The 25,980-nt window shown below is 41.1% G+C and overlaps 1 protein-coding gene across 2 annotated transcripts in view; it reads right to left on the bottom strand.

The window, feature by feature from the left end:
• The window catches only part of phlpp2 (PH domain and leucine rich repeat protein phosphatase 2), a 54,970-nt gene that overhangs the window by 12,496 nt on the left and 16,494 nt on the right, over positions 1-25,980 (bottom strand). For both annotated transcript variants that reach the window (XM_032513947.1, XM_032513956.1), the window contains exons 4-10: positions 21,247-21,437; positions 19,531-19,656; positions 15,345-15,499; positions 13,570-13,716; positions 5,181-5,411; positions 1,957-2,159; positions 1,736-1,796 (exon numbers count right to left, since the gene is read on the bottom strand). In XM_032513947.1, coding sequence (XP_032369838.1) covers positions 1,736-1,796; positions 1,957-2,159; positions 5,181-5,411; positions 13,570-13,716; positions 15,345-15,499; positions 19,531-19,656; positions 21,247-21,437 — 1,114 coding nt within the window. The remainder of the gene's footprint in view (positions 1-1,735; positions 1,797-1,956; positions 2,160-5,180; positions 5,412-13,569; positions 13,717-15,344; positions 15,500-19,530; positions 19,657-21,246; positions 21,438-25,980) is intronic.

The following is a 25,980-nucleotide window of genomic DNA, read 5'->3' as shown; positions in this document are numbered from 1 at the left end:
CTCAACACACACACAGTCATACACATAGACAGACACACACACAAACACTCAAACTGAGCGTAGTTGGCATTTGGCTTGGTACAGATGAGTAAACAGTTTTGAAACAGTGGTAAACAGGAGGCCAACACAATATCCTTGAGGGTTATTTGAGCACGCAAATGATCTTGATACAGATGTGTCTTACACTGGCAGGTGGTTCAGAAAAACAAGATAACTTATTTTACCCCAGACATACAGTGATGTTTACTGTGCATAAGCTGAAGCTAATGTACTGCTGAGGATGGGGGCAGTAGGAAAATATGTTTTAGCCACCTAAAAAAAGAACAGCTTCACTTCCCCCAGCGTAAACTTAAACAGGGCTGTTTGACAGCAAGGTAAAGCTGTGAAAATATTGTAAATATAGCATAAATTATTACTGATTTATTTTTATTTAGGTGGGCCTTTTTTTAGATGGCTAAAATATGTTTAGCTGCTGTCCCCATCCACAGCAGTATATTGCTTAGCTTCCATACCTGTCCTCCTGTCTGCTCCTTCAAACTGGGGTGTGCCAATTGCCATCTACTGTAGGTAATACACTGAATATGAATAAGTACCACATACAACACCACTTCAAAAAAATCAAATCTTAAAAAAAAAAAAAACTATCCCAATAAAATGTTTTTTTTGTAGCTAGCAGTTCACACTCTGCTCCGCTGGGACAGGATGGGGGCTCTGTATGTACGTTCATAAGAACTGGTGTAATAACGGGACAACGATAGATAAACACTGTTCCCCTGACCTTGAGTACATGTCTGTAAGATGCCGGCCTTTTTTTCTACCGAGAGAGATAACAGTAGTGATTGTCACCGCTGTGTATATTCCACCCAATGCCAATGTAAACATTAAATGCTCTCTCCTGCTGAACACCATAAACAAACAGCAGCAGGCCCACCCCAACAGTGTTAATATAATCGCAGGAGACTTTTTAATAAGGCCAACTTGAAGCACACACATTTTAATTGCATTTTGTCTTTGTTAAGAGCCACAAAGGCACTCTTTACAATATGCTCCCAGAACTGGCATTTTAGCTAACTGGGACCTTTGGGCATTAGCTGCAGCAATTTTGGTAGTTTTTCTTAATTTTTCAACAGTACTCTGAGTTATATAGCAATTAAGAATCAGGTAAAAATTGCCTGAAGTTCTACTTTAAAAAAGAATGTGGGTCCTTGCTTGCGTTTGTTCTGCTTATGGAGCCTGTGATACTTTTCTGGGGGCTATTAATGTACATTTACAGATGGCTTAATGAGAAGTATGATAAGTATTGTCATTGACTGTAATGTATTGACCAGGAAAATCATAATAAAAAAAAAATTACAAATATAAACACATACAAGCTTTACTTGGTAGATTCCACAGAATAGTTGCTTTTTTGGTTATTGATTATCCAATTCAGTATTCAAATTAATTTACGCCTTAAGATAAAGATACTAGTGGCTGGGTTGGTAGAGCAGGCGCACATATATTTACTCCCCGACGCAGTGGCCGCAGGTTTGACTCCAACCTGGGGCCCTTTGCTGCTTGTCATTCCCCTTCTTACTCCCTTTTAATGTCTTCATCTGTCCTGTGGAATTAAAGGCCTAAAATGCCCAAAAAAGTAATCTTTAGAGATACTATTTTTAGACACCAGAGCCTCTGTTTAAAAAAAATCAGTGAACACAGAGACCACAGCCATTTCTTCTTCCCAGCCAGAACTCACTGTGATAGGTCCATGTGTGTCAGCTGGTTAGGGACTGGATAGATGTTGACTGTTGTAAGGCCTGTGGGCAGATAAAAGTAGCAATCAGCAGCTAAACATCTGGCCATTTCATATGTGTGCTTATAAGATTAATGTATCACTCGGGATAAGGGCCTGAACAAACAGACAACAGCAGCCAGCGAGGCAATAATAGCAGCGAGTTGACGCTTTGTTTGACTCACGGTTGCTGTTGGCGTGAAGCATGCGCAGTGTGAAACCACTAAGTGTGAGTGTTGTTAGCTGGTTGCGCTGGCAATGCAGAATTTCCAGGTTGCACACGGAGCTCAGGTCTAGTGAGTCCAAGTAATTGTACCGTAAGTCCAACTGGGTCACCTGGCTCACTGGTTCTAGACTAATGTTTTTCAACCAGTGCAGCCCATTTAATCTGCATCAAACGGGGAGGACAAGAGAAGAAATATCACAGGTTATTCCTACAGGAGCAGAAACATTACAGTGAGTGACATCAAATAAAATAATTGATACAGAGAATAAACTATGAAATGTCATACTTGTTAAAATTAAGATAGTAGTAGTATGATATTTAGGGTTGACAAATTAGCTCACAAATAAAAAAATATTTCAGCAGTTGCTATTTTATTTTACAGTGACAGATCCTCAGCGTAGGTTACTTGGAGAATGTCACAAATATTGTGGCATATATAAATGAATAATAGCAGTAACCATGTGTCCTCTAAATTTTCCACACTGTAATATGTCACAGCAGTTTCTCCTTTAGAAAGAAAAGAGGGGATAATACAAAATTAATATTGTATAAATCGTTAAGGTCTATCAATGTTTTTATTTTTTTATTTGGATCCCCATTAGCTTCAGCATAAGCTAAAAGCTATTCTTCCTGGGGTCCTTCAATCTGTTCTTGTGACAATACTCTTTATGACATCACATTACACACACAGACTTTATAACATTTGAAAATACAAATCCTAGTTAAATCTTACAGTTAACGCAATTTGAATTGATAGATGGAGCATACCTCAGGTTTATTAAAAATCTAACATTGGCATCCAAGATATTTTCTTTGTTGGAAGACACTGAAACCCCTCCATTGACTTTCCCTTTGTTTCACTTAGGCACAACTTCTATAAAATGTTTTAGTCAGAATTGTCTACCCATATTTAGCATCCTACCTTTTTTAACAAGGTGTACAACAAAATAATAAAGACATTCTGAGACCATGGCTGTCAGTTAAGGCACTGTGCTGAGATCCAGGCTCTCCTCTTAGAAGGTAGTCACTAATCAGTTATGTGATTTTCTACACAGCAATAGTTTACTTGAGGACTTTCAGTCAGGATTTAGAAAGCATCATAGCCCAGAGATGGCACTAGTGAAAATTACTAATGACCTTCTAACTGCTGCAGACAAAGGACTTGTCTTTGTACTTGTTTTACTAGATCTTAGAGTTGCATTCAACACCAATGACCATACCATCCTAAAACAGAGACTCGAACATTTTGTTGTCATTAAAGGAATCACACTAAGTTGGTTTAAGTCATATTTATCCGATCAATCTCAATTTGTTAATGTTAACAATAAAACCTCCAAGTACGCTAAAGTTAGCCATGGCGTTCCACAAGGCTCAGTGATTAGACCAATTCTATTTTTGTTATTTATGCTTCCTCTAGGCAATATTGTTGGAGAACACACCATTAACTTTCATTGTTATGCAGATGACACCCAATTATATCTATCAATCAAGCCAGATGAAACCAGTCAGTTAGCTTAGCCGGGGGATTTCCTTTGACACACTGAGCCCTTCTCGCTTTATCTTTCCATGTGTGTGCATCCATGCCCCAGAAATAATTATGTATACTTTTTTTATGTAAAGTAAACTTTATTCTATATTCTTGTTACTAACCTAGCTCTGGAGAGTCATTCCCCGGAGTCCTTATGTTCTTTTTCCCCCAGCATGTTTCCTTGGATCAGGGAGGTACCAAAATCTTGGTTGCGGCCGTGGTCCTGCTACACGTCCTGCGATGCCCTGTTACATCCTGATATGTGTTGCTGTGCCTTGTAATGCCATGGAGTGCAATGCTATGCCTCGAACTACTACATTAGTCACTTTTCCATTATTTTTTCCTGTTACTGTTATTGCCACTCTTCATTTCAACCCCAACCGGCCGCCAGACACCGTCTACAAAGAGCCAGGGTCTGTCAGAGGTTTCTTCCTAAAAGGGAGTTTTTCCTCGCTACTGTTGCACTGTTGCTTGCTCTGGAGGGAACTACTAGAACTTCCTTGTACATTATAGAGTGTGGTCTAGACCTCATCTATCTGTTAAGTGTCTAGAGATAACTCTTGTTATGAATTGATACTATCAATTCAAATTATTGAAATTTAATTGAATTGCATTGCCAGCCCGCTCATCCACCACAGGTGCACCTTGCACTTTTAAATATACTCTGCCATTGCCAAGCTGCAACTTCACTCCCAAGGTTGAATTATTAGCTGGCTGTGAGTGGAGCAGTGGATGCTGGTTTGTTCCTGGTAGGAAAATCAATAAGTAGAGCTTTCCCATCCCTCATTAACCACCACAGAGGTCGCCTATGAGAAAGACACTTAGCTGCACCCCCCCTACTGTTTCTTGTGGAGCTGCTAAGAGGCAAACAAATACGTATGTAGTTCTAGGCAGATTCCAGGTGTGAAGCAGGGCAACGCAGAAAAAAAGGGCATTTATGCTTAGCAAGCCTGACATCTATAAATAAATGTTTTACTAGAAATACCGCCTTCCAGTTGTATGCATTCTTATACCAGTCAAGTTGCCGTTTACGTCTATGTCTGTCCAGACTATATATATGTAGTGAAGACTTTGAAGCAATTTAATAAAAACATTTTTTTTTTTTAATGGCGAAATGTGGATGTTTCACACAAATCTTCCACCCAGCTGCACAGACAATCTAAACAATAACCACAGTTTCAAGGTGGGCACTCAAGATTAGTGTCACCAATTCAGCATCTGACCAAACGTCTCCCATTCTCTTCCTGAGTTATGATGTGAATAATGGCCAGAAGGTGTTTTTGCAGAACAATATTATGTCACAGTAAAGTTGAACTTTGAGATATAAAATGTCATCACCTCATCATTTTATCCTATCCTGTCATATTTGTGTGACACATAATTAGCGTAGGAATTCTTGACTTATGACCAAAAATGTGTCTTGTAAGGGCACAATGACCTTGACCTTTGTCCACCGAAACCAGAGGAAAAAATAAAAGAAATTATTTTGTACTCATACCTACCGAATATTGACTTGACTGATATTGCCCTATTGACAGTGTTTGGGGGGTCCCCTTCACATTGCATATTATATTTTACATATTTATCCAACAGAGAAAGGAGAGATGAGTTGAAGAGAGGAAATGCAGAGGCTGGGAGCTGTTTATTCCTCTTACCGGAGGTCGATGTTTTTAAGATGGCTCATTCTGGCCAAAGTACACAACTCCAGAATCTCCACTCTGTTCCCAGCCATGGCCAACTTGTCCACTGCACTCAACCTCTCCAACACAGCAGGGATGTGAGAGAAGTTGTTGAAGGAGAGCCCTAAGTTGTTGAGCTGGGAAAGGCCACCCAGCTCTTCAGGCAGGGAGCTGAGATGGTTCCCATCCAAAGACAATGTCTGCAGGCTACAAGATGGAGAGGAGAAAACAGTCATGTTTACTTCAAAGAGTGGTCAAAAGAAGATCTGCTTGTGTCCACTGTAGTTATATAGCCATTGTTAACTGAGCAGCATCCTACATTAAAGTGAGCAGGTCCACAGGATGAAAACGGCCTCAGATTCTGACTTGATCTGATTCCATAACAAAATACATTAATTTAATGCATTTCACTGAATCGATTTAAACCTCAATCCAAAGAGAGAAACATTAATATGTGCACTAAAAGGTGCAAACCCCAACAACCTTGGACAGAACAAAAGCAAAAATTGAATGACAATATACACCACTTACTTCGGAAAACAAATGAACAAGAGAAAAAAGATATTACAGAGAATGAATGAGAATTTGTTTATTTATATGTATCCTGCTACTCTAAATAGTTGGGCATTATTTATACTATCACCATTCTTATAATTTTATAAGTTGGACAGCATTCTATATATTCATATTACAGGCCAAAATTTTGGATCACACCTTCTCATCCAATGCATTGCCTTTATTTTCATGACTATTTACATTGTAGATTCTCACTTGGAACCAAAAATCTCAAACTTGGACTCATCAGACCAAAGCACAGATTTCCACTGGTCTAATGTCCATTCCTTGTGTTTCTTGACCCAAACAAATCTCTTCTGCTTGTTGCCTCTCCTTAGTAGTGGTTTCCTATCTGCTATTTGACCATGAAGGCCTGATTCACACAGTCTCCTCTAAACAGTTGTTCTAGAGATGTGTCTGCTGCTACAACTCTGTGTGGTATTCATCTGGTCTCTAATCTGAGCCGCTGTTAACTTGCGATTCCTGAGGCTAGTGACTCAGATAAACTTATCCTCAGCAGCAGAGGTGACTCTTCACGTCAGCGCAATGGCGCCTGTGTTTGGCTTCGCCACTGCGGCTGGTTGCTCGTCTCGAGTCGTTTGTTTGTTTCTTGTGCTATATTGCTACTGAGTTTGTCAACAAATGTTGCGTGGGTTTACGATTGCCAATCAATGCTGCTGATCCGATCCTCCATGGGGGAGTGTGGGGACGGATGTACCTGGTGTGGTACAGGTGAGTTTGCAGCCCCGTTTGTATGTCCGTTTGCAACTGGTACGCAACATGGAGAGGGCCTAAGAATAAACGGCAGAGAAAACAAGGAAAAAGGGCAGGGAGGCAGGTTAATCTGAAAAAAACTCCTAAAGCTGGGGGTTTTTGATTGTGACTTCAGACCTTCATGTCTTTGTTCCGTCTTCCCTGATGTTCCCGGGGCTCTTGTCCCGGTGCCTTGGAGAAAGCCTATCGCTGGTCGCGGTGTGTGTCCCGCGCATCTGAGGTCACTGCCGCAAGCCTCTTTCTCTGCTACAGGTGCTCCTGCACCGCTCAGGATGGGTTTAATAAATGCCTGTTGAATTGCAAACAATTCTCTTTTGCTCAGTGATTTATTTTCTTCCAAAAACATGGACTTCATGTTGCTCACGGAGACATGGCAACGGGATCTGGAATACTATCACTTGAATGAGCTTTGTCCTGTGGACTGTACTTTTACCAGCATACCAAGACTCACGGGCTGTGGTGGAGGTCTTGCTGTGGTTTTTAAAAAACAGTGCTGGCATGTACTCTTCTTTCAAAGTACAGATTACTAAAGTTGGTTGTTCAAATACATTTTACTGTATTTTTATTTACCGGCTACCTGGGCCAGTGGCCTCTTTTCTTACAGATTTTTCTGATTTCTTATCATCCATTATTTAGCTGGTCAGAGTGATTGTTGTTGGCAATTTTAATATTCATGTGGATGATGATACTTGTAAAAGTGCTTCTTAATTTGTAAATATTACAACATTTTTTAATTTGACTCAGCATGTCTCTGGTCCTACGCACAGAAAGGGACATACGCTTGATCTTGTTTTTTCTCATGGTATGAACATTAATAATGTTTGTATTGAAGATGTTTTTGTTAGTGATCACAAATGCATCTTATTTGATCTTGTTTGTAATGAGGATTCCCTGCCTTTTAAACAAGCGTCCTGCTCACATTTGATTAACCAGCTTACTGTTGAAAAGATTTCGGCCGCATTAGACTTAAGCTCGGTTTTTATTTAGAATGACGTGGACGTTTGTGCACAGGCATTTAATGATCATTGCACCCTGCTGACAAAATTGCGCCTCTTAACATTAGAGAAATTCCCTCTGTTAATTCATCCCCGTGGATGAATGACGCCATTCGCAGCTTGAGGCGTGTCTGTTGGAGAACTGAGCGTTTATGGAAAGCAACTCAGCTCCAAGTCCATCGCCTGCCTCTTAAAGAGCTCTTAGTAGACCTGAATGAAGTGATCAAGGATGAGACTATTAATAACTTTGTTTCCCTTGCTAAATGTATTGTCACGGGGTTTTCAAATGTTGACTGCAACCACTTTCTGTCTCATTTTGTGGACAAGGTTAGAGCTGTCCGGGGCGGGCAGTGTACCATTAGCAAACTCACATATAGCTACTCATCAGAGACCTTCAATACTGGACTCCTTCTGCCCCATTTCCCTGAACGACATCATTAAGCTTGTGGGCTCAATGAAACCCTCCCAAAGCCCTGTTGATATTGTACCCACATCTTTGCTTTTAAAAATCATACATCTACTTGGCCCATGTTTGGTTTCAATTTTTGGTTTCAAACGTATCTCCTCAGCTGGGCCAGGCCCCTGGCTGTTTTAAGCATGCTCTTGTTCAGCCTATCTTGAAAAAGAACAATCTAGATGCAGCTTTGTTTGTAAACTACAGGCCTATTTCTAAATTGCCTGTTATTTAGAAAATTTTAGAAAAGGTTGTTCCAAACCAGCTAAATAATGTTTTGGATTCTCATAATATCTTTGATAAGTTTCAGTCTGGCTTTTGTAAAAACCATTCAACTGAGACTACTCTCCTTAAGGTCTCTAATGATATTTTGATGGCTGCTGATGGGGGTAAATGTTCTGTACTGGTCTTATTAGATCTCAGTGCAGTGTTTGATACTGTTGATCACTGCACTCTGATTGATAGACTGAAAACAACTGTAAGCATTACTAGATCAGCTCTGGATTTGTGTTCTTCCTATCTTTCAGACAGGAGTTTTGCTGTGTCCATAGGAACATATATGTCAGACTCTGCTCATATGCCTTATGGTGTGCCCCAAGGTTCTATGCTCGGACCCCTGCTGTTCAGTCTGTATTTACTTTCTCTTGGAAAGATTATTGGTAGCTTTGAGGAAATATCTTACCGTTGTTATAATAATGACATCCAATTATATTTATCTTTTAGCCCTGATAGGCTAGACAAACTGTCCTTGCTGTACACTTGTTTAGATCTGTGGTTTCTAAAAAAATTATGGAGATGCTTGTTCATGATTTTATTTCTTCACGTTTGTACACTTGTTTAAACAAATCATCCATGGACAAATTACAAGTTGTACAGAATGCAGCAGCAAGACGTTTGTCTAAGACCAGCAGGAGATCGCACATTACTTCTGTGCTTAAGGCTCTTGATTGGCTACCAATAGGTTTTTGAGTGCATTTTAAAATTTGTATCACTACTTATAGAGCCTTGCATGGTCAAGCTCCCGCTTACATCCAGGATCTATTGCACTCCCATACTTCTGGTTGCTCTCTGAGGTCTTCACGCCAAGACCTTTTAACTGTCCCCAGAACACGTTTTAAAACCAGAGGTGATTGTGCCTTTTCTGTGGTGGCTCCAAGGCTCTGGAACTGTCTCCCTTTAGCCTTGGGAGCTTTGGATTCTGTGAAAACTTTTTTAAAAACACCTGAAGACACATCTTTTTAGACAAGCTTTAAACTAGCAATAAGGGTTAGTATTTTATGTTTTGCTGTTTTATTTGTTTTTACTGTAAAGCACTTTGTGACCCCTCTTGCCTGTGAAAGGTGCTATCTAAATAAAGTTTACTTACTTACTTACTCTTGGTCTTCTTTTCCTGGGGCAGTTCTCATGTGAGCCAGTTTCGTTATAGCGCATGAGGGTTTTTGCGACTGTACTTGGGGACATATTCAAAGTTTTTGCAATTTTCCAGACTGACTGACCTTCATTTCTTAAAGTAATGATGGCCACACGTTTCTCTTTACTTAGCTGATTGGTTTTTGCCATAATATGAATTCTAACAGTTCTCCAACAGGGCTGTCGGCTGTGAATCAACCTGATTTCTGCACAACACAACTGATGGTCCCAACCCCATTAATAAGGCAAGAAATTCCACTAATTAACCTTGACAAGGCACACCTGTCAAGTGAAAACCATTTCAGGTGACTACCTCATGAAGCTCATTGAGAGAACAGGGTTTGCAGCACTATCAAAAAGCAAAGGGATGCTACTTTGAAGAAACTAGAATATAAGACATGTTTTCAGTTATTTTCACATGTGTTCATTCATAGTTTTGATTCCTTCAGTGATAATCTACAGTGTAAATAGTCATGGAAATAAAGGAAACACATTGAATGAAAAGGTGTGTCCAAACTTATATAATGTACTCTTTATGTATGTATGTATATAATATATATATATATACACACACACATACAGTGGTGTGAAAAAGTGTTTGCCCCCTTCCTCATTTCCTGTTCCTTTGCATGTTTGTCACACTTAAGTGTTTTGGAACATCAAACCAATTTAAACAATAGTCAAGGACAACACAAGTAAACACAAAATGCAATTTGTAAATGAAGGTGTTTATTATTAAAGGTGAAAAAAAATCCAAACCATCATGGCCCTGTGTGAAAAAGTGATTGCCCCCTAAACCTAATAACTGGTTGGGCCACCCTTAGCAGCAACAACTGCAACCAAGCGTTTGCGATAACGTGCAATGAGGCTTTTACAGCGTCCCGGAGGAATTTTGGCCCACTCATCTTTGCAGAATTGTCCTAATTCAGTTACATTAGAGGGTTTTCGAGCATGAACGGCCTTTTTAAGGTCATACCACAACATCTCAATAGGATTCAAGTCAGGACTTTGGCTAGGCCACTCTAGGCCAGTCTTCATTTTGTTTTTCTTCAGCCATTCGGTGGTGGACTTGCTGGTGTGTTTAGGATCATTGTCCTGCTGCAGAACCCAAGTTCGTTTCAGCTTGAGTACACAAACAGATGGTCGGACATTCTCCTTCAGGATCTCTTGGTAGACAGCAGAATTCATAGTTCCTTTTATCACGGCAAGTCTTCCAGGTCCTGAAGCAGCAAAACAGCCCAGACCATCACACTACCACCACCATATTTTACTGTTGGTATAATGTTCTTTTTATGAAATGCAGTGTTCCTTCTACGCCAGATATACTTGGACACACACCTTCCAAAGAGTTCCACTTTTGTCTCATCGGTCCACAGAATGTTGTCCCAAAAGTCTTGGGGATCATCAAGATGTGTTGTGGAGAAATTGAGACGAGCTTTGATGTTCTTTTTGCTCAGCAGTGGTTTTCTCCTTGGAACTCTGCCATGCAGGCCATTTTTGCCCAGTCTTTTCCTGATGGTGGAGGCATGAACGCTGACCTTAACTGAGGCAAGTGAGGCCTGCAGTTCTTTGGACGTTGTTGTGGGGTCTTTTGTGACCTCTTGGATGAGTCGTCGCTGCGCTCTTGGGGTAATTTTGGGCGGCCGGCCACTCCTGGGAAGGTTCACCACTGTTCCATGTCTTCGCCATTTGTGGATAATGGCTCTCACTGTGGTTCGCTGGATTCCCAAAGCTTTGGAAATGGCTTTATAACCCTTTCCAGACTGATAGATCTCAATTACTTTCTTTCTCAATTGTTCCTGAATTTCTTTGGGTCTCGGCATGATGTGTAGCTTTTAAGGATCTTCTGGTGGACCTTACTGTGTCAAGCAGCTCCTATTTAAGTGATGCCTTGATTGTGAACAGGTGTGGCAATAATCAGGCCTGGGTGTGGCTAGAGAAATTGAACTCAGGTGTGGACAACCACAGTTATAGTATGTTTTAACAAGGGGGGCAATCACTTTTTCACACAGGGCCATGATGGTTTGGATTTTTTTTCACCTTTAATAATAAACACCTTCATTTATAAATTGCATTTTGTGTTTACTTGTGTTGTCCTTGACTATTGTTTAAATTGGTTTGATGTTCCAAAACACTTAAGTGTGACAAACATGCAAAGGAACAGGAAATGAGGAAGGGGGCAAACACTTTTTCACACCACTGTACTGTATATACTGTGTGTGTGTGTGTGTGTGTATTTATATAGCTTCCCCTCATCCCAGAACTTAAATACTCACCATTCCCACTTTACTTCTGCCAGACTGTAGTTGTCCGTATGTCACTCTTTCCAGCGTTTTATTTTGAGTTTGGTTCCCCGGTGTTTTTGGACTTAAGCCTGTTTCCCGTTTACGATTCTTGCCTGCTCCTTTTGTACTGTTGCCTACTAGAGTGTTACTGGACTTCTGCCTGCCTTTTGACAACAATTACTGCCTGCTCCTGCTGTACTGTCGCCTGCATTGTTCTTTGGACAATAAAGGTACTTACTAGTCGTGCCTTGGGGTCCGCCATTGATAGTACAATCTGGCCAAGATGGACTCAGCTTACTAATGTATGGATTCAGAGGAGATTATGTCAGATGAACTCTGTGATCTTCTTTTTGACTTGGTGGTGCTAAAGGACATGTGGAAGGAGGCTAATAGTGAGTCCCAAAAGGAGAGTTTATTGTTGGAAGCTCAAGAGATGGTATCAGCAAAACCGTGGTTAAAGGACTCTGTTCCTCCCTGGGTGATACGCTTCATCTCCAATCCTACTCCTCCACCTGCTAATAAGTTTGATTCATGTAAGCCTGTTAGTTCCACCAATACTCATCCTCAGATCCCCAGACTATCTCAGTGCCAGCTAGCACCCGCCAGCCTATTACTCAGCCTGCTAGCATGTTGGCTTCCGGCCCCTTTTTCATCAATCAGCCTACTCCTGATTCTACTTCTCCCAATCGTGTCATTCCTCAGCCAGAAGGAGAGCCAGAAACTTTTGTGACTTTGTTTCAGTATGCTGTGTGTTAAGAGGACTGAGGAGGCCAAAGCAGCCAGCCTTCTTGTTGGAGGGGTAAGGTCTAGCACAGCAAATAAGAGCTCCCTTGAACTCCTGTCTGTCGGCTCTACTGCTACCTGTTCTGCGGGCAACCCCTACAATAAGCAGTCCTATGTAGGGACCTGTCTGGCTATATTCCCTGGAACTTGTGGAGGACATAAACGGAGTAAGGGTCAGCATGGCTCCCAATGCCATGTCCAGCGCCAACCTCTCAAGTTCTAAGTCCTCAATTTCCAGCCGCCATTCGACACCATTCCCCGCTTCAACCTCTCTTCAACCCTGAGCACGTGTTGTCCAGCGGACCGGAGCACGTGCTGTCCAGCGGACCGGAGCACGTGCTGTCCAGCGGACCGGAGCACGTGTTGTCCAGCGGATTGAAACACGTGCTGTCCAGCGGGCCGGACCCTGGTCCTGGTCGCCTGTCTCCAGCCCAGCTGACCCGTCGCCTGCCCAGCTCTCAGAGGGGTTCCGTCTTCGCAGGCCTGCTTGGTCTCCAGAGGGAGACAGCAATCATCGTTCTGGCTGGCCTCCAGAGGGTCTTAGAGGGTTTGCCCAGCCTCCAGAGTGGCCTGAGAGATACTGCCTTTGCTGCCAGCCTCCAGAGGGGATATCGCCTTCGTGCTCTGCCTCCAGAGTGATATCGCCTTCGTGCTCTGCCTCCAGAGGGATTTCGCCTTCGTGCTCTGCCTCCAGAGGGATTTCGCCTTTGCAGACGGCCTCCTGAGGGAATACTCAGAACCCTCAATGTCCTGTTCCTTCGTTCTCCTCCTCGACCTCCTGAGGGACCCCCTTCGCCGTTCTGTTCGGCCTCCAGAGGGATACCGCCTACACCGTTCTGCTCGGCCTCCAGGCCTCCATTGTTGTCTCCTTTAGCTGACCTAAATTGCAATTTGTCATAATGTGGTTGTGTTTGGGATTTACTTCTTATAAAATTACTTGGTGTATTTTTTTGTTGCTGTTTTTTGGGCTGCTGCAATAACCTCATGCAGTTCAAATAGAATTTTTTGTGTGCACCGTTTATGATGCAAATCCTAACTATTGTATTCATGTACTGTGTGTAATCTATGTAGATGTACATGTACTGTATATGTGTGTCACTTTATCGCACCTGTGAAGGTTGCCTATCTGCACAGGGACGGTGTGGAGATTATTACAGGAGAGATTGAGTTCAGTCAGGGTGAGGATCTCACACGCACATTCAGGAAACACACCCAGACGGTTGTGAGACAGGTTCAGGCTCTTCAGCTGAGAAAACCTAAAGAAAGAACAGAACAGCATGGAGGACCTTAGTTACTGTATTCATTGTAAACATGTTCCCAGATAATTCACACAAATATCATGAGATAACAGATGTGTTGTAGCAGTGAGTGAACACCAACATACAGGGATGTGTCTCCACCCAGTGTCTGAGCTCCCTTTACTATGATCTAGCAGCACTGTTCCAGTACCAGAGAAAAGGTACATGCAAAAAAAGAGTCCTTGCATTTCATCAGCAATCAAAGCCTGAGGTTTAAATCAAGAGGGAGGTAAGTTAGTTTTTGTTTGTTGCTTTCATATGGGTAACAGAAGGTGACTGTGATGTTGAGAAAGAGCAGGGAAAATACAGGAAGATTCTATGACAGAGACAAGCAGCAGCGTATTGGCCCACAACTGTGGTCTACATTTTCTGCAGAGCTATTTGTTGAATGCAGGAGACCAGAAATGTGAAATAAAAGAAGATATAACTGAAACCCCATTGATGCCTTAGTTTTACCAGTTCCTGATGTTACCAGATTTAGATTGGCAGTCATACAATGTCTACATTTGATGACAATAGTTTGAAGTGTGTGTGTGTATGTATTGTCATCTCTTCAGGCATCTGCAGGCTGTTTCAAATAGAAATATCTTCTAGTCTGATGCGTGTGTATGTACACATTTTCAACATGTGTCCAAGAGACTGGGGTGTGATGGATAAAGAGGTGCCATGCAGGTGCAGATCAGATCTTTGATATTAACGGACTATGTCCCTTTTATCCATGCATCCTCTTTTGTAAATATACATATAAAGCGGCCGCAGCAGCGCATAGTGCACATAGAGAATTTTATGCACTTCATGTTCACCAGATTTAGATCATTGCATACATTACTTGCAAGTATGATCTCTTGTGTCAAAGAAAAAAAAAAAGGCTGTCAATTAGTTCAAATATTTAATTTAATATAAAATTGTCCATAGTTAACTTGTTATTAATTGCAAATCAATCACACATTTTTTATCGGTTCTAAATGTGCTTTTAAAGGAATATTTTTCAAGTGTTTAATGATCTTACCAGGGGAGCAGACAAATATGCTTGCTTTATGCAAATGTTTATTATTATTGCAATAACAAATTCAGTCTAAACTATTCTCCAGAGTAACCTCAAAGATACAGTATGCTCAAAAAATATGCTGAAAGCATAAAATGGCAAACTCAAGAAACAGATGGGCATATTAACCTGAATGTAACATTCAGACTTGGTTATACTAATACAATGTAGTGTTTTAATTTACACTTGTAAGGGTTAACAAAACATCCCTTTTTTTAAGCATCTATGTTTCAGTATGCTTCAAAGCCTGGCACTTTCTGGGGGCCTTGAGGGCAGTGGTGCTGCATCACTTTCTGATTTCCAAAATCACAGAACAATGAAATGAACTAACGTAACGTAACAAAACACAGTAAATGAGCTGAGGCCAGAGCACAAGGTCAATTACAGAATCACGCCCAGAAATGCAGCAGAGACCTATTTTAGTGAGGCGGACACTTTTAGCCGTAAGGCCATGATCCTAAAAAACTAAAGAACCGTCTCCTACATTTCTCTGTTAACAAATGTTAATGCAGAATTCTTTAGGTTAGGAATGTATGATTACCTGGGGAGGTTGAGCAAGCCTCCTGGCCCCTGAAGACTCATGAAGTTGTGTCTTAGGTTGAGGTGGGTGACATCCTGACTGTAAAATAGATATTCAGGCACTGCTTCCAGACTGTAGCAGGACAGGTCTACCAGGCTGACTGTCTGAGACACCACCTACACACACACACACACACACACACACACACACACACACACACACACACACACACCACACACACACACACACACACACACACACACACACACACACACACACACACACACACACACACACACACACACACACACACACACACAAACATTAGTGAGAGTACTCCTATTTTTTGTTTGACTTGTAGCAAACCTTTGACTTGAATCCAAATGCCCTGTCAATGTATACTGAGCTGCCTTTTGCTCCAGCGCAGGCAAAAAGAAAAAAGATCCCAAGATGAAATCCTCCTGGTATTTTTGGTGTTTTTGAAATAACCCTATTATCAGAAGTGGTGCAACTACACAGACAAATAATAATAAATTAAATATTAATGAAACTAATTATTTTCCTTCTTGCAGCCTTGCAATCCTAAGAGCATTTGATCAGCACTCCAACTCCAAATACATCCAACAACACTATTTAAAGATAATAACTATTTACCTTAAGTGAGCTGGGACAATGGAAAGTGGAAGCAACTACATGGGCCTCGGATTATGTAAGCAGCCAGCTGTCTTGCCAAGACATTACAGACAATGCCAAGACAGACAATGCTCTAGTTTCCAGTTCAATTAGGTTTTTTTTCCCTTCTTCCAGGGAAACCCAGTCATAATGAATTAGAGAGTAATCAAGTAACTTCAATATGAGGCAGTCAGACCATAGCAAATATTTGTAGACATACACTGAGTTGCAGGTTTATTAGGTACACCTGTTTAAAACTAATTCAGTCCAATACAACAGCCTGCAATAAATCCTACCTTCATTAAGGTTATAACGTTGAGTCTTTGCTGAAAACTTTTTAAGGTAGTTTGTGGTGCTGTTTAATTGCACTTTGTTAGGCTAAAGCTTAAAGAAAAAAGGAACCCCCCAGAGAATGAATGCGAGACACACACCATTCTCACAAGTAGCAAAACTATTGTAACATGTGAGTGCCGAGGAGTGTGTGATTGCTTCTATTTGTGTGATTTTTGTGCTTTTTTTAAGCATAGTTTAAATCTTAGTCTGCTCTCGCTGCTGTCACACAGTACAGTACGGTACAGTTACACAGCGTTGTCTCACATTTTTCTTGTACAAAATGAAGCTGCACAATCTCAAAGATGATTGTTCACAGGCCAGCCATCATTGTCGGTAACCCAGCACAGTGCTCATCCAGTCCAGTCTCCTCCATTAACTACACGGCTGCACACTGTGCAGTAACACAGAAAATGGGACAGCTACTCAGCAGAGCGTGACATTACGTCACTGCTTTTAAAGATGACAAAAACAAAACTGCTTATATCCCACAAAACTACTCATCTGCCAGCCACTTAAAAATCTACAACTCCTCTTTAAAAAGAGTTATTAAATGATGGGAGAGTGGGACGATGGACAAAGATTGACAGAGAAGACTTAAAGAGGGGTAGAAAGAAAATGAAAAGAGATTTGCTGTTTAGATGATTTGCATAGTAATTAAACATCGTGACTGTGAAACATTGTAAAGCAATGTGGTAGAGGAAGAAGACAAGGAAAGAAGACACTAAAAGGAGACAGCTATTTGGGAAGAGAATTAAAACCTTGTAGCACGAAGGGAGGTACAGTGATTTTTACCCGTTACTGTGGTCCTGTGATCAATAAGTCAATTAAATCCTTATTACATGCAATCAGATAATTTCCTTTTCAGCTGAGGAACCAGGAAACACTTTTGTTTGGTTAATCAACTCGTCCAGCTAGCACAGCTAAACTTATCACATCTCTGTCGATTTGCCTATTTGACTACTTTAATTTGATATTTGAAATCCTTAAACATGTTTACACCACAGCTCAAAAACAGTTCATTTGCATGCTTGTCCTTTCTTCAGGAATATCAAGTCCAGTCAGGTAGCACTTGATTGACATCTTCAGACCTTGTCTGTCACACTTCAAATCTTATGAAGCCAGTGACAGAAATAAGATGGTGCAGTAATTGAGCCTCCTCTGTGCAGATCTGGCTTTTTAAAAAACTGTGGCGGGTGTCCTTATTCTTGTGTGATGATTATTGAATAATGAGTTGCACAATAAATATCATCCACTGAATTAATTAACTGCACACACAATTTGAACTGATGTGTTGTCAGAGCTACGCTTTTAATGCAATTTGTACACTAACAAGGAATACATTGCATACAATTGTTATTTGGAGGAGATTGTTGACGCCATTTATGTTGCTGTAGACATAATCTCCACCAAATATATAGCCTTTCAGCAAAAGAGAACACATATTGCAAAATTAGAATGCAATTAACTTCATATAATAGCTGTTTTTGAATTGCGTAATTGCTTAAGACCATGAATAAAGTATTTACACATTAGTCATAAGTTACTTTTCCTTTGTATATAAGAAAATACTTTCTTTTGCAGTGACTGTCATATAGGAAACCCCTACAATTGTTTTGATAATATATTAAAATGTATGTTCCTCTCAATTGTAAAACTGCACCAATTGGTAATTAGCTAGAAAACTAGTACATAATTAGTTAAAAAATGTAACTAATCTACAATATCATTCATCAATTCTGACTTCCTATGAATAAATAAATACAAATAAAAATGTTATGATAGGCTGTCCTAGAATGTATCCCTACACTCCAGTGTTCAGTCCTCTTCTGCAAGCGCATTTTGCAAGCAAAATTACTTCTTCTCTCACACACACACACACACACACACACACACACACACACACACACACACACACACACACACACACACACACACACACACTTATGCAATGTAGCATAAACACTGGCCCAAATTCACCAAAAACCTTTATCAGTCATCATCCCCAGTCTCCACAGAAAGTCTCAGCCTAAAGACAGTGCACTAACAGGCTGCTCTAACCCAGTAATCCATACCACCATGGTAGAGAGAGATCCTGGACTTAGCATGAATCTACAACTAATTGGATTTTGTTTCTTTTTTCTGTTGGCTTTGGCTTTCTCCTGCCATGGCTAATTGTATGCTGGCTCTGCCTCAGTGGAGGCTCTCACAGAGGATGTTCAGCTCCAGGAAGGAGCTGCAGTACAATGGCCATTAATTAGGATATTAGAGACAAAGCAAGCTGAGCAGAACAGAAACAATGATTAGTTTATAGAACGGCTGTGAAGACCTCGCAAGATAATCTGAAAGAAACACTGCATATAACATAAATAAAAAAAAATCGGTTTGGTCATTTACCATCCTATAATCCACAGTGACTTGCGTAACAAAAGCTCTACTGGTGAGGGCCTTTTTGTAAAAAAGTTAAAATGATTATCTATGTGAATAGAAGTATGTTGTTCAACCAAAGCCAGATACCACTGAGGGTCTGCCTGGAGCCAATCAAACACACTCAGTGTCATGATTGTTAGTGTTTGTATGTTCTGTTTCCTGTTTTATTTTGAAGTCTCCGTTTTCTCCCTTGTCTGGTCTAATTTTACTTCCTGTCTTGTGTTTTCCCGGCTTTTATGATTGTCTGCCCAGCCCTAATTTGTTTCACCTGTTCCGTATCCCTAGTGTCACCTGTCCCTTGTTAGTGCTCGTTACCGGGTGTATTTAGTCCTTGTGTTGTCTTTGTCTGTTGTCAGACAATTGTATGCTTCATGTTGTGTTGTCTGCGGTCATTGTGGCTTGGCTTCTGTGATTTGCTTCCTGGCCTTCATGTTTTTGGGGATTATGTTGGTGTGTGCCTGCCTGCCTACCTCTGGACTTCTTTTGTTGTAGTGATTTTTGTTATATTAAATCTTTGACCGCTACTCTGCTCTTGTCTCCGCTGCATTTGGGTCCAAGCCCCGCTGATTCCATCTCACAACCCTGACACTCAGAGAGGCAGTTTCTGATTGGACAAGTCAGCATGCAGAAGGCAACAGTAGTCCAAACCTCTAATCTGTGCTTCAAGTACAAGCCCAGAGGGACTAACTGGAAACAAACAAGTGCTGCTAAAAGAAAACGGACACATATTGTGTCCTGCAAACACAGTAACACTCACCCTTTGTCTCATGCTTACTTTTGAGGCCTGCCGATGCCATCGCTGGTAGTCTGCAAGTGTGTCAAAGTTGACAAAGTATGTCTGGGCCTGTGATCCGGCTGAGCTGAACATCAGACAGTGCTGCCTCCGCTTCACCTCCTCCACCTCAATACAAAGACAATACACAGATACGATGAGGAGGAACACTGGGAGAGAAAACACAAATGAAAAATGATTATCATTACTCATTATTGCAATGATATTGGTAAAAGAATAACTACATTTTCAGTTATCTTAACCAGGGCTTGACATTAACTTTTTTTCCTTATGAGCCATTGTGGCTAGTGGTTTTAGAAAAGCTACTAGCCACTCAGCATTTTCACTTGCTGCTATTTTGTGGAAAATTGTTTTATGTGAATATGGTTAAAGATGGTTTGCTACAATTAATTTGAAGAACCACATTTACAACCCTTTTAAATGTAAATGAGCACTGTAAACACCTAAATCAAGACTAAATAAAATATAACACTGCAGACATCAAATATTCAGCTCTGATCATGTGTATAAAGATCCCTTTTTGTATGAAAACATGCAACCGATTAAGACAGACATTAAAGAATAGCTTCTTATGCAAAAGCTAGGTGGTGCAGCGGTGTAGAAGATTAGTTGAAAATAGTTGAAAGTGATTTGGAGCTCTCGCGTGTCACTAGCAGCCGGCATGAGCTGATGAACAGATGTCCTGCTAAATTGTCCTACTGCAAGCTCTCTCTGTACTTCTTCTACAAACCTATACCTTATACAGTCTTTGACTTGTACAGATGCAACCGTTGCCTTGGCTTGCCATGTTGCGTGCGCCTGCTGAACGGAGATCTGGGGGATATTTTAAGGAATCACAGCGGCTTGGTGGTCTGGTATGCCGTACGGGCCACGTACTGTGCTGTTGCACCCCGGGTGACAGCTGTGTTCCTGTGTCGGGCGGTGTTCCAGTAGGCTACTCCAGTCAACAGTGTTACAATATAAAGGCATTCCACCTGCCAAAGTAGCTAGCGAAAGTGACTGTGTTACTCGCCGCTGCCAAAATCTACTCGCTGAGGCGGGTTGGTGGGTGCTAATGTCAAGCCCTAATCTCAACAAAGTTATATATCATTCTGTGTAGTTCATCTTATTGTTTTTCAAATATTTAATACCTAGATTTGCTAAAAGACCCCCTACATTACAGCCACACCTGTTTCTTTCAGCTGTGTGGCTATAACAGTTATATAGCATGGATTTACCAGGCTGTCAGGCTTTTCTTTTTTTTCAAAGATTTTTAAGATTTTAAAGCATTTTATGGTAGATTTCTTTTAATTTCAGTGTACATATTGTAATGTGTACAAATAATCTGCATTGTCTATGTCTTCTATGCTTTGAGATCAGAGGTTTTCAACTACTTTCCATCAAAGGCCAATTGTATAAGACTTGAATTCCAACAAAAATCATATTTTATTGGTATCCTGTCCGTGGTTCAAGGTAAAAATAAAATCAGCTGTATTGTTTTTAGTTGTATATATTATGTGGCCTACATAGCTCACACAGTTGAGAACCATTGTACAGTGGTGCGTCATTGTTTTAACTGATAAGCTTGATGCAGCCGTCCAACCCAGCTGTGTTGTTACAGTGTATCTACACTTATCCCGGAGTGTGAGCTCTACCCTGGGGACAGAAAAAGGTTAACACCCCTTCAGGTTATCTGATCCCCAAACATTGAACTCTCACCTTTCCCCCCACCAGGGGCAGGATGTGCATCTTCCCAGTTAGGCTGTCTTTGACGGAGGCCACGATTAGACAGGTGCCGCAGAGAATGACCTGTCGCTCTGCCCACTTGTGCAGCTGCGTCTTGCCCTTCCTGACGCTGAATACGCCTTTTAGCAGGGTCCGCTCCTGCTGGTCTGCATTCACTGGACGCTCTGGAGGGAAAAGCCCACACACAGTGGTTGGAGTAGATCACAAGATCCCCCCCCCCCAGGCCTCCTGTGCTAAACAAGCTAATTAATTGCAAATGTTCTGCAGTTACACAGAGGATGGAAGCCCCCAGAAAATGAAGTCATATAGACACTCACATGTCAGTATGATATCACCTATAGATGAGTCAGCATCTTGGCTTAGTACTGTAATTCCAGGAACAGATCTTACATCAGCACTTCAGATGGACGCTGCCCCATTATCTAATATACTGTGCATCTGATTAGATCTTACTACACAATCATAAGTTTTATCTTATGTAGAGTAATAGTGAGGAACATTTCTCCATTAAACTCCATTATTTATATAAATAATGAATTCAAAGAAGTAGAAGAGTTCTGTTGTGACTGGACCCAATACAAAATCCCATACTTAGTTGGGAACTGTGGGATACGGGTTGGGTATGGGTTTGTTTAAAGAGCAGCTTTTATACTACTTTTCTGGTCTTAGTTTTTGATTCAGGAATCCTATAGAGCAGCCTGACATGATTCGCAGCACACTAAATGATGTAGCTTGTCAGGAAATTCTTCCTGTCTTCTGTGCACTTTCTGCAGCTCCTCTGAAAGAAGGGTTTAGGGTCCTCCTTTGTCGCCCCCCCCCCCCCAAGACAGGAAACTCAAAGAGCCCACTCAGACCCAATGAGATCCGAGCGTTGAGAGCTAGGCAGAGTTAACCCAAGCTGCCTGCAGGGCTTACGTCTTCCAACATACTATGGATTTTATCTCTTTCTCTCCTTGGCTGCACCAATCATCTGTGTTATGTTTGTCATGTGTTGTAAGTAGACACACAATGCTCAGTGAGAGTTGGAAATGACAGTCAGAAAACACAAATTTTGCGTTGGATCCAGAGTTGGGTTTAGGTCTAGTTTGGCAGTACCAGTCAGGTTTAGTCAGGTTGGGTCGTGAAGATGTGGGAATGGGTAGATGTCAGTTTTATGCCAAAACATAACTCTAAGCCATAGCATCTCAATAAAAAATGCAGCTACGGGCCAAGTTCAGGATACCTCAATTTATCCTTGCAATTTAGAATCCAAGCTCTTCTCTTTTTCCTCTTTCATATAATTAATCCTCCCTCTCTTTAAAGATCAATGTTGGAACAGTGAAATCAACAGACCAGTAAACACATCAGAGCTAAGGTGCAGGTAAATTGTCAATGTGTCCTATGTCTCTAGCTATCCCTTCCACTTTTCTCTTCCTCTTTTGCTGACCTAACCCAGCAGAAGCATCAGTCATATTGATGAATGAGTCAGGGTTTTGTCATATTAAATTTCCCTCTTTTCAATTAAATTGTGCCAACTTGCACAGCAGGCAGCTTTAGCTAGCCAGTGCTGAAGGACACATCAGACAGCAGTGCTGTTGTCTCTGCCAGGCTTCAAGTACACTCAGGTTAATGACAGGTCAAATAAGCACAGAGGAGACACTGCCTCAGCCTCTTGTCCTCTGTGGTTACATTTTTCATCAAATCAACTTGTGCTGCCTCCCAATCAGAGGCTCTCATTGGCAATCCGTAATGTCTCTCTCTTCCTCTCCACATTCACTTCACAAGGTCATTCAAATGAAATGAAAGGCTGCTGGTGTTTTTCTTTGCCAGGGAAACTGATAATGAACAAGCCAAGTGCTTCTGACAACAAATTGACTGCCTGGCAGATCAATAGCAGTGACTGCGTAATCCTTGGGTGTCCCCTCAATGAGACAATTAGAGACACAAACCATCACAGGGTCAGAGATGGGTTGTATGTGAAAGGGGGAAAACACCTTGACTTTGACGAGACACTGAATTTAAATCCTAGGTTTAGACTGTATTGTTTTAAAAAAGGTTTTTGCATGGGTGCTTGTGTTTAGACTATTTAACTCATTTAACATTGCAGAAGCTTATTTAGTTTATTAAAAAAAAAGAGTTTTATTTATATTCCTCCAACAAAGGTATCAAAAAAAAATTTTTTGTTATCGGTACTAAAACTCAGGTATTGTGTTGGCATGGCACTAGTATCAAAACATTACCCAGTCCTATTGGACAATTAGAAACAAGCATTATTTTGGTGTCATTGCCTTTTCCTGTGTATCACTGTAAGAAGACAAGGAATTACTATCATGAACTGATGCCTGAATCCATGCAAGGAATCCACACAAATCCCTTCTCTGTATGTCAAATACTAAAAAAATGTCATCACATACCTCATTAGAGTATTTGTAATAGTAGTTCACGTAACAACAATGGTTTACAGAATCCAGCTGACAGCAGAGTAAGTAACAACATATTCATCAAAACAAGTAATTAAGGAAAACACTCGCCCACTGCTGTGCACACAGCAATAAGCTTGTCATCACGCACACTCTAGGAACAGACCCACGTTGACAAGGCACTCTCACTTGCCTCACCAGAAACAAGCACACTTAGCTTTGTTATGCTGTCAGGGGGCTACACTCTTAAGAGCACTACCTGCAGGATGCTAACACACAGTCTGGTCAATGCTCTGAACACTACATACAGTCCCTGACAAAAGTCTTGTCGCTTATCTATTTTGTAGAAACACCTGCTATTAACCTGACTTTCAATTAATCAATTGGTGTAAGAAATAGCTCATATGAAAAGTTATAACTCTCCCAAAGGATGTTCAATGCACTGAAATAAATTTGTTTCACTGAAAAAAGATTTATTATTTAAACAAGACAGAAAGGTCACATTTTGGCAAGACAAAAGTTTTGTTGCCTATACAGAGATTGAACAAATTTACTGCAAATACTAAAATATGTCAGCAAAATAAATAGTCGTGCTGTGAGATCCAAATTTAATATCTTGTATGACTTCCATGAGCTTGAAGGACTGCATCCATGCGGTTTGGCAAGGATTCATACAATGTATTGATGAAGTCATCAGGAATAGCTAGGAAAGCAGTCTTGCATGCCTCCCAGAGTTCATCAATATTCTTTGGTTTGGTTTCCATGCTTCCTCTTTCATCCTACCCCACATATGCTCAATGATGTTCATGTCTGGTGACTGGGCCGGCCAATCCTGGAGCATCTTGATCTTCTTTGCCTTGAGGAACTTTGAAGTGGAGATGGAAGTATGCGACGGAGCACCATCCTGCTGGAGAATTTGGCCTCTTTTATGGTTGGGAATATAAGAGGTAGCTAAGATTTCTTTGTATTTGAGACTATTGATGTTGCCTTCCACCCTGCAGATCTCTGGCACACCCCCATACTGGATGTAACCCCAGACCATGATTTTTCCGCCACCAAACTTCACTGTTTTTTGGGTGAAGCTTGGATCCATGCGGGCTCCAGTAGGTCTCCTGCAATATTTGCGGCACTGTGGTGTAATTCAACAGAAGATTAATCTGAAAAATCCACTTTCTTCCACTTCTCCAGCGTCCATCCTTTTAGCAGGCTGTGGGACTTGGCAACTGCCACACGTTTTTTCAATTGTCTTTTGTTTAGTGCTGGCTTCTGGGCACTGATTCGACCATGGAGGCCATTTTGAGAAATAATCCGACAAACCGTTCTGGTTGACACAGGGACTTCAGGGGACCAGGTCTGGTGGAGCTCTGCTGCAGTGGAAAATGGGCTGGCCTTGGATTTTCGAGCCAACAAACGGTCCTCTCGAGCAGTTGTCTTGCGGGGTCTGCCTGACCTGGGCTTGTCAAAAACATCTCCAGTGTCTTCAAATGTTTTTTTATCCACTGTACTTGACGCTGAGACACATTGAAGGTGTCTGCCACATCAGCAGTGGATCTGGTCTTCAGCCTCTTGATAATCAAAACTTTAGTCCCAGGGTGAATCTTAGGCATGTTTGCAGAGGTCTAGTTGCAGTTGATGTGAAGGTCTAGTGTACTGGGGTTGTTTTTATACACACCTGAGACTTTATTGATCCATTATTAGTCACAGGTGAAGCTCATATGACAAGGCGACAACACTTATGTCTTTGCAAAAATTGACTCAATGGGCTTTACCAAGCTGTGAATATTAGAACACTTTTTGACAGTTTCGTTTTGCACTGAAACGTTATTACAAAAGCTGTTGGGATTAAAATTAGCCATTTTTTGTAAATAAATCTTGATTAGAAATATATTTCAGCGGCACTTCAGGTCAATTTGTAGACAAGCGACAAGACTTTTGTCATGGACTGTATTGCAGGAAAATAATTCTTAAACAACCCGAAGCCCCAGCGAAAGGTTGTTTGGTTGAAGATTTCCAAAGTGACCTTGCATTTTATCACAAGTAATGTCTTAATTTAAAAACTATAATCGTGTACCATGGTCCTTCCTAAAAATATGTTTTATTCAAAAGCATTTCTAGATTTGTATGACACTGGTCATCTAACAAAGACAATTATTTGTGCTCCTGTGTGATTACAACTATACAGCACCACAAACTCCCAACTAGAGTAGAAGTACCTTTTGCTAAATCGATCATGTACAGAACAGAACAATGAACAGAACATGAATTGGCAACTATTCGTTTGAGCCATAAAGCTACAGTGTTTGTTCTC

The sequence above is a fragment of the Etheostoma spectabile genome, chromosome 1 (genome assembly GCF_008692095.1).
Source record: "Etheostoma spectabile isolate EspeVRDwgs_2016 chromosome 1, UIUC_Espe_1.0, whole genome shotgun sequence".
Lineage (NCBI taxonomy): Eukaryota > Metazoa > Chordata > Actinopteri > Perciformes > Percidae > Etheostoma > Etheostoma spectabile.
The sequence above is the reverse complement of the archived record's forward strand: the minus strand, read 5'-3'. Positions and strand labels throughout refer to the sequence as shown.